Source organism: Balaenoptera musculus, chromosome 5 (genome assembly GCF_009873245.2).
Source record: "Balaenoptera musculus isolate JJ_BM4_2016_0621 chromosome 5, mBalMus1.pri.v3, whole genome shotgun sequence".
Taxonomy (NCBI): Eukaryota; Metazoa; Chordata; class Mammalia; order Artiodactyla; family Balaenopteridae; genus Balaenoptera; species Balaenoptera musculus.
The window spans coordinates 117,767,743-117,785,156 of record NC_045789.1 but is presented as its reverse complement, the minus strand read 5'-3'; the positions used below and the strand labels follow the sequence as shown (position 1 = coordinate 117,785,156).

Here is a 17,414-nt window from a genome sequence, read left to right as displayed (position 1 = left end):
TATATCTATTTAAATAACTTATGTCTCTTCAGTATTTTATCTGTAGTATTTCCTACTCTGATATTATATTAAAAACCATCATTGATTGAGACTGTCTTAAGTGTTTTTCAAGTAGAGTCTCATTTAATTCTCACTACAACCCTATGCGCTAGGGGCTACTGCTAACGCCATTTTACAGGTAAAGAAATTGATATTTGGAGAGGCAAAGTAATTTGTCACAAGTCACTGGGAATACTGGGATAGAACCTGAATTCAGAACCTGAATTCTAACCCAGATTACACAACTCTAAATTCAGGACCCTTAACCATCATTCACTGACCAAATGTGGAGTTTAGAAATAAGATTAGCATTTACTAATTCACATAACATTGCTCTTCACATTGTTAATTAATTCTGTGATAGAATTTACAAATACTATTGGTTCTCAGTGATTTGGGAAAATATACAAACCTAAAGAACCTATAGATAAGGGGAAGGAACCTTTTGCCATTCAGCTTCCTTAATCAAGGATTGCCAATTAAATGATAAAAACCCATTTTTCTTTTTTCTAATACATAAGACTTGGGCTCTAACTGACCTTAAGTTAAGAGTATTTTTTGACACTTAAGTAGTTATATGACCTTGGGCCCCTCTAAGTTTCTATGTTATTATCTAGAAAACAAGGTAACACATTCTTTAACTCCTAGGATTCAATGAAAAGATACATGAAAAGTGCTTAGCTAAGTACCTAGAATATGGTGCTGCTCACTAAAAGGGAACTATAATTTTTATTCTTTCATCTCTTTATTTCTCACAAAATGCACAAATCTTTCAAAAAGTAAAGTACATCAAACAAGATGAAACCCTCTCCTGAAATGAAGTCTTACTAGTATGACAGTGCTGTTTTTCTCCTTCCCTTAAAGACTGAATAAAATAGAATTTTTAATAGAAAAAGGAGTTACTCATTTAGAAAGGAAGGCAGTGTAATTCAATTAAACTTTACAATATTTAATTTTTGAAGGATTCAGAGTATTAAATTTTATATCTGTTCCCATTGAAAACTGATTTTACTGGTTTTAGACAAGCCTAGCTAAGTTTTTGTGGAAGCTTGCAGGTCTTATACAGCCAACAAAACTCTTTCAGGCCTTCTCCTTAGATTCCTCCTGTGTTCTACTGTCCCTGGCTTAGAGAGAGGATATACCTACTGTGAGCTGTGGGAAGTACCCAAGTAAGGAAAGAGAACAAATTTTTCAGAAACAAGAATGAAGGAGAGCCACTGGCTACAGTCATTCTTTAGCATTCATCACTGGGCAAAAAATTGAGTTGCCAGGAGTGCTTTATTATATTTCTATTATGTTTGGGAAAAAGTTTTAATTATTCTTAATATTTAGAGTGATTTTCTTTTATAACACAACATGGTCAAATTTTATTCTCTGACCTTGTTCCATATAAATACTAATAGTTAAAATAAAGGTAATTTTATTTTCATTCAATCATTTATTCATTAATTCATTTTTTTTTTCAATAGGCACTGTCCTACTTGCTGGTGTTACAGCAGTAAAGCCTTTGTAGAGTGTTCATTTTAGTGAGGGAAGAAAGACAACAGATAAATTTAAAAATAAAGTACATTCAACATCCATTCATGATAAAACATTTAGAAATCTACGAATAGAAGGGAGCTTTCTTAAGCTAATAAAGACTTTCTATAAAACTGTCCATTGAAAGAATTCCCCTCAAGAACAGGAAGAAAACTACTGAAGGATTTCCCCTGAGGTCAGGAGCAAGATATGAGTGTTACTATCACCATCTTTAATGTTTATGGGAGATCCAAGCTAGTGCAATAGGCAAGGAAAAGAAAAAAAATTCATAAAGTTTAGAAAGGAAAAAATAAAATTTTTACTATTCAAAAATTATATGATTGAATAGGTAGAAAATCCAAAAGAATCTATAAACTATAAAATTAATAAGTGAATGTAGCAAGGTTGCTAAATACAAGATCAGTACACAAAATCAATTATATTATTATTATTATACTATCAACAGAGAAATGGAAAACTTTAAAAAAAAGACACCACTTACTATTGCATCAAAAAACCCCACCAAGGAATTAATATAAAAACAATAAAGTTTTATCAAGTGTAGTTAAAGAGGACCTAAATGTGTTCAAGAATAGGAAGACTCAATATTTAGGATAGCAATTCTCCCCAAACTAATTAATAAATTTAATGTAATTTAAATAAAAATTTTAGTGAGGTTCTTTGTGGATATTGGTAAGCTGATTTTAAAATTTACATAAAAATGCAAAGGGCCAAGAATTGCCAAGGCAATCTTGAAGAAGATGAACAAACTTAGAGGACTTAACAATAGCAGATATTAAAATTAATTATAAAGTTACAGTAAATAAGACAGTATGATGACACAAATGAAACCAATGGACAGGAGAGTACAGAAACAGAGTCCACATATATATGGTCATCTAATTTGTGACAATGATGATACCATGGTACAGTGAGAAAAGGATGGTCTTTTCAATACTTGGTACCAACTTGACATCTTTATGGAAAAAAAGAAGGTATCTTGACCCTTAACTCACACATACACAAAAATCAATTCCAGATGGATCTCAGATACATACATTTTAAGCATGTAGGAACATACTTTCATGATCTTGTGGCATGCAGAGATGTCTTTAAAAAGACACAAAAAAGGAAAAAAAGATAAATTGGACTACATTAAAATGTTTGTTCATCAAAAAATACCAGTAGGAATGTAAAAAAGATAAACTGCACATTAGGAGAAAGTATTTGCAACACAGATAACTGACAAAGGGCTCATTAAGAGTATATAACGAATTTCCACAAATCAATAAGTAAAAGCAGACAACTCAATAAAAAAAAACACTGAGGTATTTCAAAACAGAAGACATCCAAATGGTCAATAAATATATGAAAGAAGCTCAGTTTCACTACTTAGTGAAATGTGCATTGAAATCATACGTAATATGATATCTCTACTGCCCACCAGAAAGGCTAAAGTTAAAAAGACAAATAATATTAAATACTGGTGAGAATGTAGAACAACAGGAAAACTTACATACTGTTGGAAATAAAAACTGGTACAACCACTCTGAAAATCTGTTTGGCATTTTCTACTAAAGCTGATCATAAATGTACCACATAACTAGCAATTCTACTCCTGGTTGATAACCAACAAAAGAATACATATGTCCTCTGAAGGACAGGTACAAAAATGTTCTTAACACAACTATGCAAAAAAAAAAGCCAAAGACTGGAAACAACCCAACCATCCACATTGGAGGAATAGAATAAAGAAATTCTGGTAAATTCAAAAAATGGAATACTACAGAACAATGACAATGAAAGAATTACAACTATACACAATGATGTCTGCAAAACCAAAATAATGTTGAACAAAACAAGCTGTATATAGAAGAGTCCATACTATATGATTCCTTTTATACACATCTCAAAGCCAGGCAAACTAATTTATGATATTAGAAGTTAGGATAGTGGTTTTCTTTGAGGGAAGCTAGTGACTAAGGCAGCACAAGGGAGGGGGTGTGTGAGATGCTGGTAGTATCTCTTTCTTGATCTGCATGCTGGTTATGGAGCTCTGTACACTTTGTGAAAATTCATTGAGCACTATACTTATTACTTTTGCGGTTTTATATATGTAAATTATAGTTCAATAGAAAAAAAGCCCATTAAATAATAATATGGTGAATAAACTTTCCAACTATTAACATTTTGTAAAGGTGAAAAAATAACAGGTTAAATGAAATTGAATAATATGAAGAAAATAAAGTAGGGGAGAGACACAGGGAATACAGGAAGGTGTGAAGAAGAGGGGTCATAATTTTAAAAAGAGTGGTCAGAGAGGCTTTAACGAGAATAGTTAATCTCCTTTTTCTTACCTGTATGGTAAAATTTCCCTGAAAATCCCAGGTTGAACGTAAAATTTGTGATTTGTGCACGCAAAAGATTCTGAGTATCAAGCAGGGCCTGAAATACATAATTTAAAAAAATATATCAGGTGGAGCATGGCCTTGAGAAGATATCTTCCTTTAGCATTCAAAAGGTAATACTACTCCTTTAGACATGAGAGAATTAAATGATGGAAAGTAGTTTCTTTACCACCTTACAACTAGCAAGAAGCTTCTGAGATTACATAAATACATACTTATATTTATCCTTTAGCTGCAATAAATCAGCAAAAAATGTCAGCTAGAAAAAGGAAGTTAAATGAAAAGTTTACTCTTCATGTATCAAAGGAAGTAGTATCTAGTACATAAAATACATCTCCCTTTACACCTCAGGGATGTAGTTCACCAGTTGTCAAAAGAAGGACATTCTGTTTAAGTGAAACTATGCAAGAACATATATTGAAAGAAAGAGATTGTTGTTTTTCAGATATACCTTTGGTCTTCAAAATATAAGACTTTTCAATCTTTAAGTCTTAGATTCCCCAAAGATAGAGATTATTCTTCAAAAATGGATATCATGGTAAAGTAAATCTATAGTTTGCCCTTCCATTGAAAAACAGATAAAACCCCCTACTAATGACAGGTAAAGCTATTTTGAATCAGAGATTTAATTGTTATATCCTATAAAGTATTTTTCATGCTATGAGTATTTAATGGACTTCTTTTCTTCTCCTTCTCCTCCTTTTCTTTCTCATTCTTATTTAAGTTTACATTCTTGTATTCCTCTCTCCCCCTACCCCAGACTATGGTAGTTGAGTGCCCACCTCAATGAGGCAAAAAGTAACACTAAATGGTAGATTTGTAAAGGATCTTAGTCAACATTTCTTTTATACATGAAGAAACGAAGGAGAAATGACTTGCCCATTTTCAAAGATAAAATTATTCGTAGATCCAAGGTTAAGGATATAGATCACCTGATTTCATATTAGGTACTCTTTTTACTCTACCACACCAAATCTTTCCCCACCCTTCCATAGTACTGCTGAATCCACAGCAAAATCTTTTCTTAATAGTGTAGCTGATATCTGGAAGCTCTGCCCCATCATGTTCACAGTCTCAATGTTTTTTTGGGGATAAACAGATATACATATTATTCAGAGACCCTCTCATGATTGTATGTGTTCAACAATTATTAGTTGCCACCCCTCTATTATTGCTGCTGCTACTATTACTACTCCTAATATGGCTGTTGTTATTGTTAGTGATAGATAATACATCTCTCTGAACTTTTCCCTTCATTTGTTAAAGTCGAGACAATTATCTAACTCATAGAATTATGATGAGGAATATAAAAGAGATAATATATGCGGGAGTGCTTGATAAATTTTTTTAAAAATGGCATAAAATGGATAAAGAAGATGTGGTACATATATACAACGGAATACTACTCAGCCATAAAAAGGAACAAAACTGGGTCATTTGTAGAGACATGGATGGACCTAGAGTGTCATACAGAGTGAAGTCAGAAAGAGAAAAACAAATATTGTATATTAACACATATACGTGGAATCTAGAAAAATGGTATAGATGACCTTATTTGCCAAGCAGAAATAGAGACACAGACATAGAGAACAAATATATGGATACCATGGGGGAAAGGGGTAGGGTGGAAGGAACTGGGAGATTGGGATCGACACATATACACTATTGATACTACGTATAAAATAGACAGCTGATGAGAACATACTGTATAGCACAGGGAACTCTACTTAATGCACTGTGGTGTCCTAACTGGGAGGGAAATCCAAAAGGGAGGGGATATATGTATATGTATGGCTGATTCATTTTGCTGTGCAGTAGAAGCTAACACAACATTGTAAAGCAACTATACTCCAATAAAAATTAAAAAAGTATTATCAGCAATATATTATATATTAATATAATTATATGTATATAATTATATATTATTGATAATTATATCTATAATTATCTATATCTGTATATTATATATATCTCACCTACTTATTTTTTTAATTGAAATATGGTTGACATACAATATTATGTTAGCTTCAGGAGTGTAAAATAGTGATTCGACATTTAAATATACTATGAAATGATCAACACCTGAAGTCTAGCAACCATCTGTCCCCACACAAAGTTGTTACAGTATTACTGACCATATTCCTTATGCGAAAATTACATCCCCATGACTTACTTATTTTATAATCAGAAGTTTGTACTTCTTAATCTCCCTCACGTATTTCACTCATTTCCCCCACACCCCTGCCCTTTGGCAACCACCCATTTGTTCTCAGTATCTATGAGTCTGTTTACATTTTGTTTTGTTTGTTTTGTTTTTTAGACTCTACGTATAAGTGAGATCATATGGAATTTACCTTTCTCTGTCTATTTACTCCACTTAGCATAATACCCTCTAGATCCATCCATGCTGTCCCATGGCAAGATTTCACTCTTTTTTATGGCTAATATTCTACTGTATATACATACCACTCTTCTTTATCCATTCATCCATCAATGGACCTTAGGTTGCTTCCATATCTTGGCTATTATAAATAATACTACAATGAACATAGGGGTGCACATATTTTTTTTAATTATTTTATTTATTTATTTTTAACATCTTTATTGGAGTATAATTACTTTACAATGTTGTGTTAGTTTCTGCTGTATAACAAAGTGAATCAGCTATACATATACATATATTCCCATATCCCCTCCCTCTTGCATCTCCCTCCCACCCTCCCTATCCCAGCTCTTTAGGTGGTCACAAAGCACTGAGCTGATCTCCCTGTGCTACATGGCTGCTTCCCACTAGCTATCTGTTTTACACTTGGTAGTGTATGAATGTCAATGCCACTCTCTCACTTCATCCCAGCTTACCCTTCCCTCTCCCTGTGTCCTTAAGTCCATTCTCTACATCTGCGTCTTTATTCTTGTCCTGCCCATAGGTTCTTCAGAACCATTTTGTTTTCTTAGATTCCATATATATGTGTTAGCATATGGTATTTGTTTTTCTCTTTCTGACTTACTTCACTCTGTATGACAGACTCTAGGTCCATCCACCTCACTACAAATAACTCAATTTCATTTCTTTTTATTGCTGAGTAACATTCCATTGTATATATGTGCCACATCTTCTTTATCCATTCATCTGTCAATGGACACTTAGGGTGCTTCCATGTCCTGGCTATTGTAAATAAAGCTGCAATGAACATTGTGGTACATGACACTTTTTGAATTATGGTTTTCTCAGGGTATATGCCCAGTAGTGGAATTGCTGCGTTGTATGGTAGTTCTATTTTTAGTTTTTTAAGGAACCTCCATACTGTTCTCCATAGTGGCTGTATCAATTTACATTCCCACCAACAGTGCAAGAGGGTTCCCTTTTCTCCACACCCTCTCCAGCATTTATTGTTTGCAGATTTTTTGATGATGGCCATTCTGACCAGTGTGAGGTGATACCTCATTGTAGTTTTGATTTGCATTTCTCTAATGGTTAGTGATGTTGAGCATCCTTTCATGTGTTTGTTGGCAATCTGTATATCTTCTTTGGAGAAATGTCTGTTTAAGTGTACCCATTTTTGGATTGGGTTGTTTGTTTTTTTGATATTGAGCTGCGTGAGCTGCTTGTATATTGTGGAAATTAATCCTTTGTCAGTTGCTTCGTTTGCAAATATGTTCTCCCATTCTGAGGGTTGTCTTTTGCACATGTTTTTGAATTAGTGTTTTTGTTTTCTTTGGGTAAATACTCAGAAGTGAAATTGCTGGATGATATGGTAGTTCTATTTTTAAGTTTTTGAGGAAGCTTCATACTGTTTTCCATAGTGGCTGCACCAATTTACAATCCCACCAATAGTATATGAGGGTTCCCTTTTCTCCATATCCTCTCTAGCACTTGTTATTTCTTGTCATTTTGATGGTAGCTACTCTGACAGACATCTTTTCATGTGTCTGTTGGCCATCTGTATGTCTTCTTTGGAATAATGTCTACTCAGATCCTCTGCCCATTTTTAAATGGATTGGGGTTTTTTTGGTATGGTATTGAGTTTCATGAATTTTTTATATATTATGGATATCAACCCCTTATTGGATATGTCATTTACAAATATCTTCTACCATTCAGTAGTCTGCCTTTTCATTTTGTTGATGGTTTTCTTCAAAAAGCTTTTGGTTTGATGTAGTCCTACTTGTTTCTTTTTACTTTTGCTTTCCTTGCCTGAGGAGATACATCCAAAAAATATTGTTAAGAGTGATGTCAAAGAATGTACTGCCTATGTTTTTTTCTAGAAGTTTTATGGTTTCAGGTCTTACATGTAAGTCTTTAATCCATATTGAGTTTATTTCTGTATATGGTATGAGAAAGTGCTCCAGTTTGATCCTTTTGCATATAGCTGTCCAGTTTTCCAAGCACCATTTCTTAAAGAGGCTGCCTTTTCCCCATTTTATATTCTTGTCTCCTTTGTCATAGATTAATTGACCATCTAAGTGTGGTTTATTTCTGTGTTCTCTATTCTGTTCCATTGTTCTATGTGTCTGTTTTTGTGCCAGTACCATATTTTGATTACTGTAGCTTTGTAGGACTGCATGAAATCAGGGAGCATGATACCTTAAGCTTTGTTCTTTCTCAAAATTGTTTTGGTTATTTGGGGTCTTTTGTAATTCCATGCAAATTTTAGAGTTATTTGTTCTAGTTCTGTGAAAAATGTCATTGGTTTTTTGATAGGATTTGCACTGAATCTGTAGATTGCCTTGGGTACTATGGAGATTTTAACAATATTAATTCTTCCAGTCCATGAGCACAGTATATCTTTCCATTTGTGTAATCTTTAATTTCTTTCATCGATGTCTTAGTTTTTGGAGTACAAGACTTTCGCCTCCTTGGTTAGATTTATTCCTAGGTATTTTATTCTTTTTTTTTTTTAATCAGTCATCAATTATATACACATCGGTGTATACATGTCAATCCCAATCGCCCAATTCAGCACACCACCATCCGCACCCCACCGTGGTTTTCCCCCCCTTGGTGTCCATACGTTTGTTCTCTACATCTGTGTCTCAACTTCTGCCCTGCAAACCGGTTCATCTGTACCATTTTTCTAGGTTTCTAGGTTCCACATACGTGCATTAATATATGATATTTGTTATTTTATTCTTTTTGATACAATTGTAAAGGGAATCCTTTTCTTAATTTCTCTGATAGTTCATTACTAGTGTCTAGAAATGCAACTGATTTTTGCACTGATTTTGTATCCTGAAACTTTTTTGAATTCATTTATTAGTTATAATAGTTTTTTTGGTGGAGCCTTTAGGGATTTCTATATAAAGTATCAGACAGTGACAGTTTTGCTTCTTCCTTTCCAATTTGGATTCCTTTTATTCCTTTTTTTTTGTCTAATTGCTGTGGCTCAGACCTCTGATACTATGTTGTGAGAGGGGGCATATCTTTGTCTTGTTCCTGATCTTAGAGGAAAAGCTTTTAACTCTTCACAGTTGGTTCTGATGTTGGCTGTGGGTTTGTCATATACGGCCTTGATTATGTTGAGGTACATTCCCTCTATAACCACTTTGTTGAGAGTTTTTATCATAAATGGATGTTGAATTTTGTCAGAAGTTTTTCTGCATCTAGTGAGATGATTATGTGATTTTTTTTTCCCATTTGTTTATTTTTGTTTTTATTTCCATTACTCTAGGAGGTGGATCAAAAAAGATCTTGCTGTGATTTATGTCAAAGAGTGTTCTTCCTATGTTTTCCTCTAAGAGTTTTATAGTGTCGTCTTATATTTAGGTCTCTAATCCATTTTGAGTTTATTTTTGTGTATGGTGTTAGGGAGTATTCTAACTTCATTCTTTTACATGTAGCTGTCCAGTTTTCCCAGCACCACATGTTGAAGAGACTGTCTTTTCTCCATTGTATATCATTGCCTCCTTTGTCATAGATTAGTTGACCATAGGTGCGTGGGTTAATCTCTGGGCTTTCTATCTTGTTCCATTGATCTATATTTCTGTTTTTGTGCCAGTACCATATTGTCTTGATTACTGTAGCTTTGTAGTATAGTCTGAAGTCAGAGAGTCTGATTCCTCCAGCTCCATTTTTTTGCCTCAAGACTGCTTTGGCTATTCGGGGTCTTCTGTGTCTCCATACAAATTTTAAGATGATTTGTTCTAGCTCCGTAAAAAATGCCATTGGTAATTTGATAGGGATTGCATTGCATCTGTAGATTGCTTTGGGTAGTATACTCATTTTCACAATGTTGATTCTTCCAATCCAAGAACATGGTATATCTCTCCATCTGTTGGTATCATCTTTAATTTCTTTCATCAGTGTCTTATAGTTTTCTGCATACAGGTCTTTTGTCTCCCTAGGTAGGTTTATTCCTAGGTATTTTATTCTTTTTGTTGCAATGGTAAATGGGAGTGTTTCCATAATTTCTCTTTCAGATTTTTCATCATTAGTGTATAGGAATGCAAGAGATTTCTGTGCATTCATTTTGTATCCTGCAACGTTACCATATTCATTAATTAGCTCTAGCAGTTTTCTGGTGGCAGTTTTAGGATTCTCTATGTATAGTATCATGTCATCCGCAAACAGTGACAGTTTTACTTCTTCTTTTCCAATTTGTATTCCTTTTATTTCTTTTTCTTCTCTGATTGCCGTGGCTAGGACTTCCAGAACTATGTTGAATAATAGTGGTGAGAGTGGACATCCTTGTCTCGTTCCTGATCTTAGAGGAAATGCTTTCAGTTTTTCACCATTGAGAATGATGTTTGCTGTGGGTTTGTCATATATGGCCTTTATTATGTTGAGGTAGGTTCCCTCTATGCCCACTTTCTGGAGAGTTTTTATCAGAAATGGGTGTTGAATTTTGTCAAAAGCTTTTTCTGCATCTATTGAGATGATCATATGGTTTTTATTCTTCAATTTGTTAATATGGTGTATCACATTGATTGATTTGCGTATATTGAAGAATCCTTGCATCCCTGGGATAAATCCCACTTGATCGTGGTGTATGATCCTTTTAATGTGTTGTTGGATTCTGTTTGCTAGTATTTTGTTGAGGATTTTTACATCTATATTCATCAGTGATATTGGTCTGTAATTTTCTTTTTTTGTAGTGTCTTTGTCTGGTTTTGGTATGAGGGTGATGGTGGCCTCATAGAATGAGTTTGGGAGTGTTCCTTCCTCTGCAATTTTTTGGAAGAGTTTGAGAAGGATAGGTGTTAGCTCTTCTCTAAATGTTTGATAGAATTCACCTGTGAAGCCATCTGGTCCTGGACTTTTGTTTGTTGGAAGATTTTTAATCACAGTTTCAATTTCATTACTTGTGATTGGTCTGTTCATATTTTCTGTTTCTTCCTGGTTCAGTCTTGGAAGGTTATACCCTTCTAAAAATTTGTCCATTTCTTCCAGGTTGTCCATTTTATTGGCATAGAGTTGCTTGTAGTAGTCTCTTAGGATGCTTTGTATTTCTGCAGTGTCTGTTGTAACTTCTCCTTTTTCATTTCTGATTTTATTGATTTGAGTTCTCTCCCTCTTTTTCTTGATGAGTCTGGCTAATGGCTTATCAACTTTGTTTATCTTCTCAAAGAAACAACTTTTAGTTTTATTGATCTTTGCTATTGTTTTCTTTGTTTCTATTTCATTTATTTCTGCTCTGATCTTTATGATTTCTTTCCTTCTGCTAACTTTGGGTTTTGTTTGTTCTTCTTTCTCTAGTTTCTTTAGGTGTAAGGTTAGATTGTTTACTTGAGATTTTTCTTGTTTCTTTAGCTAAGCTTGTATAGCTATAAACTTCCCTCTTAGAACTGCTTTTGCTGCATCCCATAGGTTTTGGGTCATCGTGTTTTCATTGTCATTTGTCTCTAGGTATTTTTTTATTTCCTCTTTGATTTCTTCAGTGATCTCTTGGTTATTTAGTAACGTATTGTTTAGCGTCCATGTGTTTGTCTTTTTTACGTTTTTTTCCCTGTAATTCATTTCTAATCTCATAGCGTTGTGGTCAGAAAAGATGCTTGATATGATTTCAATTTTCTTAAATTTACTGAGGCTTGATTTGTGACCCAAGATGTGATCATCCTGGAGAATGTTCCGTGCGCACTTGAGAAGAACGTGTAATCTGCTGTTTTTGGATGGAATGTCCTATATATATCAATTAAATCTATCTGGTCTATTGTGTCATTTAAAGCTTCTGTTTCCTTATTTATTTTCATTTTGGATGATCTGTCCATTGGTATAAGTGAGGTGTTAAAGTCCCCCACTATTATTGTGTTACTGTCAATTTCCTCTTTTATAGCTGTTAGCAGTTGCCTTATGTATTGAGGTGCTCCTATGTTGGGTGCATATATATTTATAATTGTTATATCTTCTTCTTGGATTGATCCCTTGATCATTATGTAGTGTCCTTCCTTGTCTCTTGTAACATTCTTTATTTTTAAGTCTATTTTATCTGATATGAGTATAGCTACTCCAGCTTTCTTTTGATTTCCATTTGCATGGAATATCTTTTTCCATCCCCTCACTTTCAGTCTGTATGTGTCCCTAGGTCTAAAGTGGGTCTCTTGTAGACAGCATATATATGGGTCTTGTTTTTGTATCCATTCAGCCAGTCTATGTCTTTTGGTTGGGGCATTTAATCCATTCACGTTTAAGGTAATTATCGATATGTATGTTCCTATGACCATTTTCTTAATTGTTTTGGGTTTGTTTTTGTAGGTCCTTTTCTTCTCTTATGTTTCCCACTTAGAAAAGTTCCTTTAACATTTGTTGTAGAGCTGGTTTGGTGGTGCTGAATTCTCTTAGCTTTTGCTTGTCTGTAAAGCTTTTGATTTCTCCATCAAATCTACATGAGATCCTTGCCGGGTAGAGTAATCTTGGTTGTAGGTTCTTCCCTTTCATCACTTTAAGTATATCATGCCACTCCCTTCTGGCTTGCAGAGTTTCTGCTGAGAAATCAGCTGTTAACCTTATGGGAGTTCCCTTGTATGTTATTTGTCGTTTTTCCCTTGCTGCTTTCAATAATTTTTCTTTGTCTTTAATTTTTGCCACTTTGATTACTATGTGTCTCGGCATGTTTCTCCTTGGGTTTATCCTGTATGGGACTCTCTGCGCTTCCTGGACTTGGGTGGCTATTTCCTTTCCCATGTTACGGAAGTTTTCGACTATAATCTCTTCAAATATTTTCTCTGGTCCTTTCTCTCTCTCTTCACCTTCTGGGACCCCTATAATGCGAATGTTGTTGCGTTTAATGTTGTCCCAGAGGTCTCTTAGGCTGTCTTCATTTCTTTTCATTCTTTTTTCTTTAGTCTGTTCTGCAGCAGTGAATTCCACCATTGTGTCTTCCAGGTCACTTATCCGTTCTTCTGCCTCAGTTATTCTGCTATTGATTCCTTCTAGTGTAGTTTTCATTTCAGTTATTGTATTGGTCATCTCTGTTTGTTTGTTCTTTAATTCTTCTAGGTCTTTGTTAATCATTTCTTGCATCTTCTCAATCTTTGCCTCCATTCTTATTCCGAGGTCCTGGATCATCTTCACTATCATTATTCTGAATTCTTTTTCTGGAAGGTTGCCTATCTCCACTTCATTTAGTTGTTTTTCTGGGGTTTTTTCTTGTTCCTTCATCTGGTACATAGCCCTCTGCCTTTTCATCTTGTCTATCTTTCTGTAACTGTGGTTTTTGGTCGATTATGTGATTTTTATCCTTTATTTTGTTAATGTGGTGTATAACATTGATTGATTTGTGGATTTTGAACCATCCTTCCATCCCTGGTAAAAATCCCGCTTGATCATGGTGTATGATCCTTTTAACGTATTGCTGAATTTTGTTTGCTAATACTTTTTGAAGATTTTTGCATCTATGTTCATCAGTGATACTGGCCTGTAATATTCCTTTTTTTTGTGGTGTCTTTGTCTGGTTTTGGTATCAGGGTGATGCTGGCCTCATAGAATGAATTTAGAAGTGTTCTCTCCTCTTCAGTTTTTTGGAATAGCTTGAAAGAGATGTTAACTCTTCTTTAAATGTTTGGTAGAATCCACCTGTGAAGCCGTCTGGTCCTGGAAATTTGTTTGTTGGAATTTTTTGGATTACTGATTCAATTTCATTACTATTCTGTTCAGATTTTCTATTTCTTCCTGATTCAGTCTGTGAGATTATACATTTCTAGGAATATATCCATTTCTAATAGTTTGGCCAATTTGTTGGCATATAGCTGTTCCTAGTAATCTCTTAGGATCCTTTGTATTTCTGTGATGCCAGTTGTACCTTCTCCTCTTTTATTTCTGATTTTATTTATTTGGGCCCTCTCTCTCTTTTTCTTGATGAGTGTAGCTAAGGTTCATCAATTTTGTTTATCTTTTCCAAAAACCAGCTATTAGTTTCATTGATTTTTTTCTGTCGTTTGTTTAGTCTCTATTTCATTTATTTCTACTCAGATCTTTATTATTTCCTTCCTTTTACTAATGTTGGGTTTTGTTTGTTCTTCTTTTCCTATTTCCTTTAGGTGTAAGGTTAGATTGTTTATTTGAGATTTTCTTGTTCCTGGGGTAAGCCTATATTTCTATAAACTTCCCTGTTAGAACTGTTTTGCTGCTTTCCATAGATTTTGGAACATTGTGATTCCATTTTCATTTATTTCAAGTATTTTAAAATTTCCTCTTTGATTTCTTCAATGACCCATTTGTTGTTTAGTAGCATATTGTTTAGCATTCACATGTTTTTATTTTTTGTGGCTTTTTTCTTTTAGTTGATTTCTAGTCTCAGTATTGTGGTCAGAAAGATGCTTGCCACGATTTCAATTTTCTTAAATTTACTGAGACTTTTTTTCGTGGCCTAGCATGTGATCTGTTCTACAGAAAGTTCCATGTGCTCTTGAAAAGAATGTGTATTCTGCTTTTGGATGGAATGTTCTATATATACATCTATTAAGTCAATTTGATCTAATGTATCATTTAAGGCCAGTGTTTCGTTAGTGATTTTCTGTCTGGATGATCTGTCCATTGATGTAAGTAGGGTGTTAAAGTCCCCTACTATTATTGTGTTATTGTCAATTTCTTCCTTTATGTCTGTTAATATTTGCTTTATGTATTTAGGTGCTTCTATATACTTACAGGTGTTTGCATATATACTTACAAGTGTTATAGCTTTTTGTTGGATCGATCCCTTTATCATTATGTAAGCCCTTCTTTGTCTCTTGTTACAGTCTTCGTTCTAAACTCTATTTTGTCTAATATAAGTATTGCAATCCCAGCTTTCTTTTTGTTTCCATTTCCATGGAATATCTTTTTTTCATTCCCTCACCTTGACAGTCTGTGTTTTAAATCTGAAATGAGTCTCTTGTAGGCATATATATTTGGGTCTTGTTTTTTAATCCATTCAACTCTATATCTTTTGATTGGAGCATTTAGTCCCTTTACATTTAAAGCAATTATTGATAGGTATGTACTTATTGCCATTTTTTATTGTTTTCTATTTTTTTTGTAGTTCTTTGTTCTTTTCTTCTTCTCTTGCCCTCTTCCCTTGTGATTTGATGACTATTGTTAGTGTTATGTTTGGATTCCTTTCTCCTTATTTTTTATGTATCTATTATAGGTTTTTGGTTTGTGGTTAGTTACCATGAGGTTTATATATAACATTTATGTATGCTTATTTTAAGCTGATGATCTCTTAAGCTCAAACACCTTCTAACAGCCTTATATTTTTACACCCCCCCCCAGATTTTATGTTTTTGATGTCATATTTTACATCTTTTTATTTTATGTATCCTTTAATTACTTATTGTAGATATAGATCATTTTACTACTTTTGTCTTTTAACCTTCCTACTAGTTTACATGTGATTAATCCACTACCTTTGCTATATCTTTGCTATTATCAATGAGATTTTTCCTTTCATACTTTTCTTATTTCTAGTTGTAGGTTTTTCTTTTCTGCACAGTGAAGTGCCTTTAACATTTCTTGTAAGGCCAGTTTAGCAGTGATGAACTCTTTCAGCATTTGCTCATCTGTAAAACACTTTGTCTCCTTCAACTGTGAACTTTAACCTTAATGGGTAGAATATTCTTGGTTGTAGGTTTTTTCCTTTTGGCACTTTGAATTATCATGCCACTCTCTTCTAGCCTGCAAAGCATCTGCTGAAAAGTCAGCTCATGGTCTTAGGGCAGTTTCCTTGTACATAACTAGTTGTTTTTTCTCATGCTGATTTTAAGATTCTCTCTTTAATTTTAGTTAAAATGTGTATTGGTGTGGACCTCTTTGACTTCATCTTCTTGGGGACTCTCTGTGCTTCTTGAAACTGGATGTCTATTTCCTTCCCAGGGTTTGGGAAATTTTCAGCTATTTTTCCTTTCTTTTTTTTCTTTAATATTTATTTATTTGGCTGCATCGGGTCTTAGTTGTGGGATCTTCACTGAGGCATGTGGGATCTTTCATTGTGGTGCACGGGCTCTTTGTTGCAGCACACGGGCTTCTCTCTGGTTGTGGTGCGCAGGCTTCTCTCTAGTTGTGGTGTGTGGGCTCCAGAGCGCATGGGCTCAGTAGTTGCGGCATGCAGGCTCTCCAGTTGTGGTGTGTGGACTCTAGAGCGCACAGGCTTAGCTGCCCCATGGCATGTGGGATCTTAGTTCCCCAACCAGGGATCGAACCCGTATCCCCTGCATTGGAAGGTGGATTCTTAACCACTGGACCACCAGGGAAGTTCCCAGCTATTTTTTCTTAAAAAAAGTTTTCTGCCATCTTCTCATCTCTTCTTCTTCTGGGACCCTATAATGTGAATGTTAATATGCTTGATGTTGTCCCAGAAGTCTCTTAAGCCATTCTTATCAAAACAATTTTTTTCTCTTTTCTGTTCATCTTGGGTGATTTCCACTACTCTGTCTTTCAGATTGCTGATCTGTTCTTCTGTATCGTCTAATCTACTGTTGATTTCCTCTAGTATATTTTTCATCCCATTTATTGTATTCTTCAGCTCTGATGGGTTCTTTCTTATATTTTCTAATTCTTTGTTGTAGTTTTCACTGTGTTCATCCATTCTTCTCCTGAGATCAGTGAGCATCTTTATGATCACTACCTTGAGATCTTTATTGGGTATATTGCTTATCTCCATTTTGGTTAATGTCTTTACCTGGGATTTTTGTCTTGTTCCATCATATGGAACATATTCCTTCGTCTCCTCATTTTGTCTAATTCTCTGGTTTTTTTCCTATGTATTACATAGTGGTGTTATGTCTTCCAATCTCGGAGAAGTAGCCTTATGTAGGAGACATCTTATGGGGGCCAGCAGAAAGCTCCCTGCTGGCCACCTAAGATAGATGTTACAGAGGTGTCTCCTATGTGGGCTGTATGTGTGCCCTTCTGTTGTATCAGGGCTGACTATCGTGGGTGTGCTGGTAGGTGGAGCTGGTTCCTGGCCCAGCTGGTTGCCAAGGGCCTGATGGTGGGCAGGGCAAGTCTCCCATGATAATGGGCTAGAAGGTGGATTC

At 34.7% G+C, this 17,414-nt stretch overlaps 1 protein-coding gene across 3 annotated transcripts in view; it reads right to left on the bottom strand.

Moving 5' to 3' along the window:
- The window catches only part of LOC118895162 (bifunctional heparan sulfate N-deacetylase/N-sulfotransferase 3), a 141,186-nt gene that overhangs the window by 73,759 nt on the left and 50,013 nt on the right, over window positions 1-17,414 (bottom strand). For all 3 annotated transcript variants that reach the window (XM_036851962.1, XM_036851963.1, XM_036851965.1), the window contains exon 3: window positions 3,915-4,002. In XM_036851962.1, the coding sequence (XP_036707857.1) occupies window positions 3,915-4,002 (88 nt within the window). The remainder of the gene's footprint in view (window positions 1-3,914; window positions 4,003-17,414) is intronic.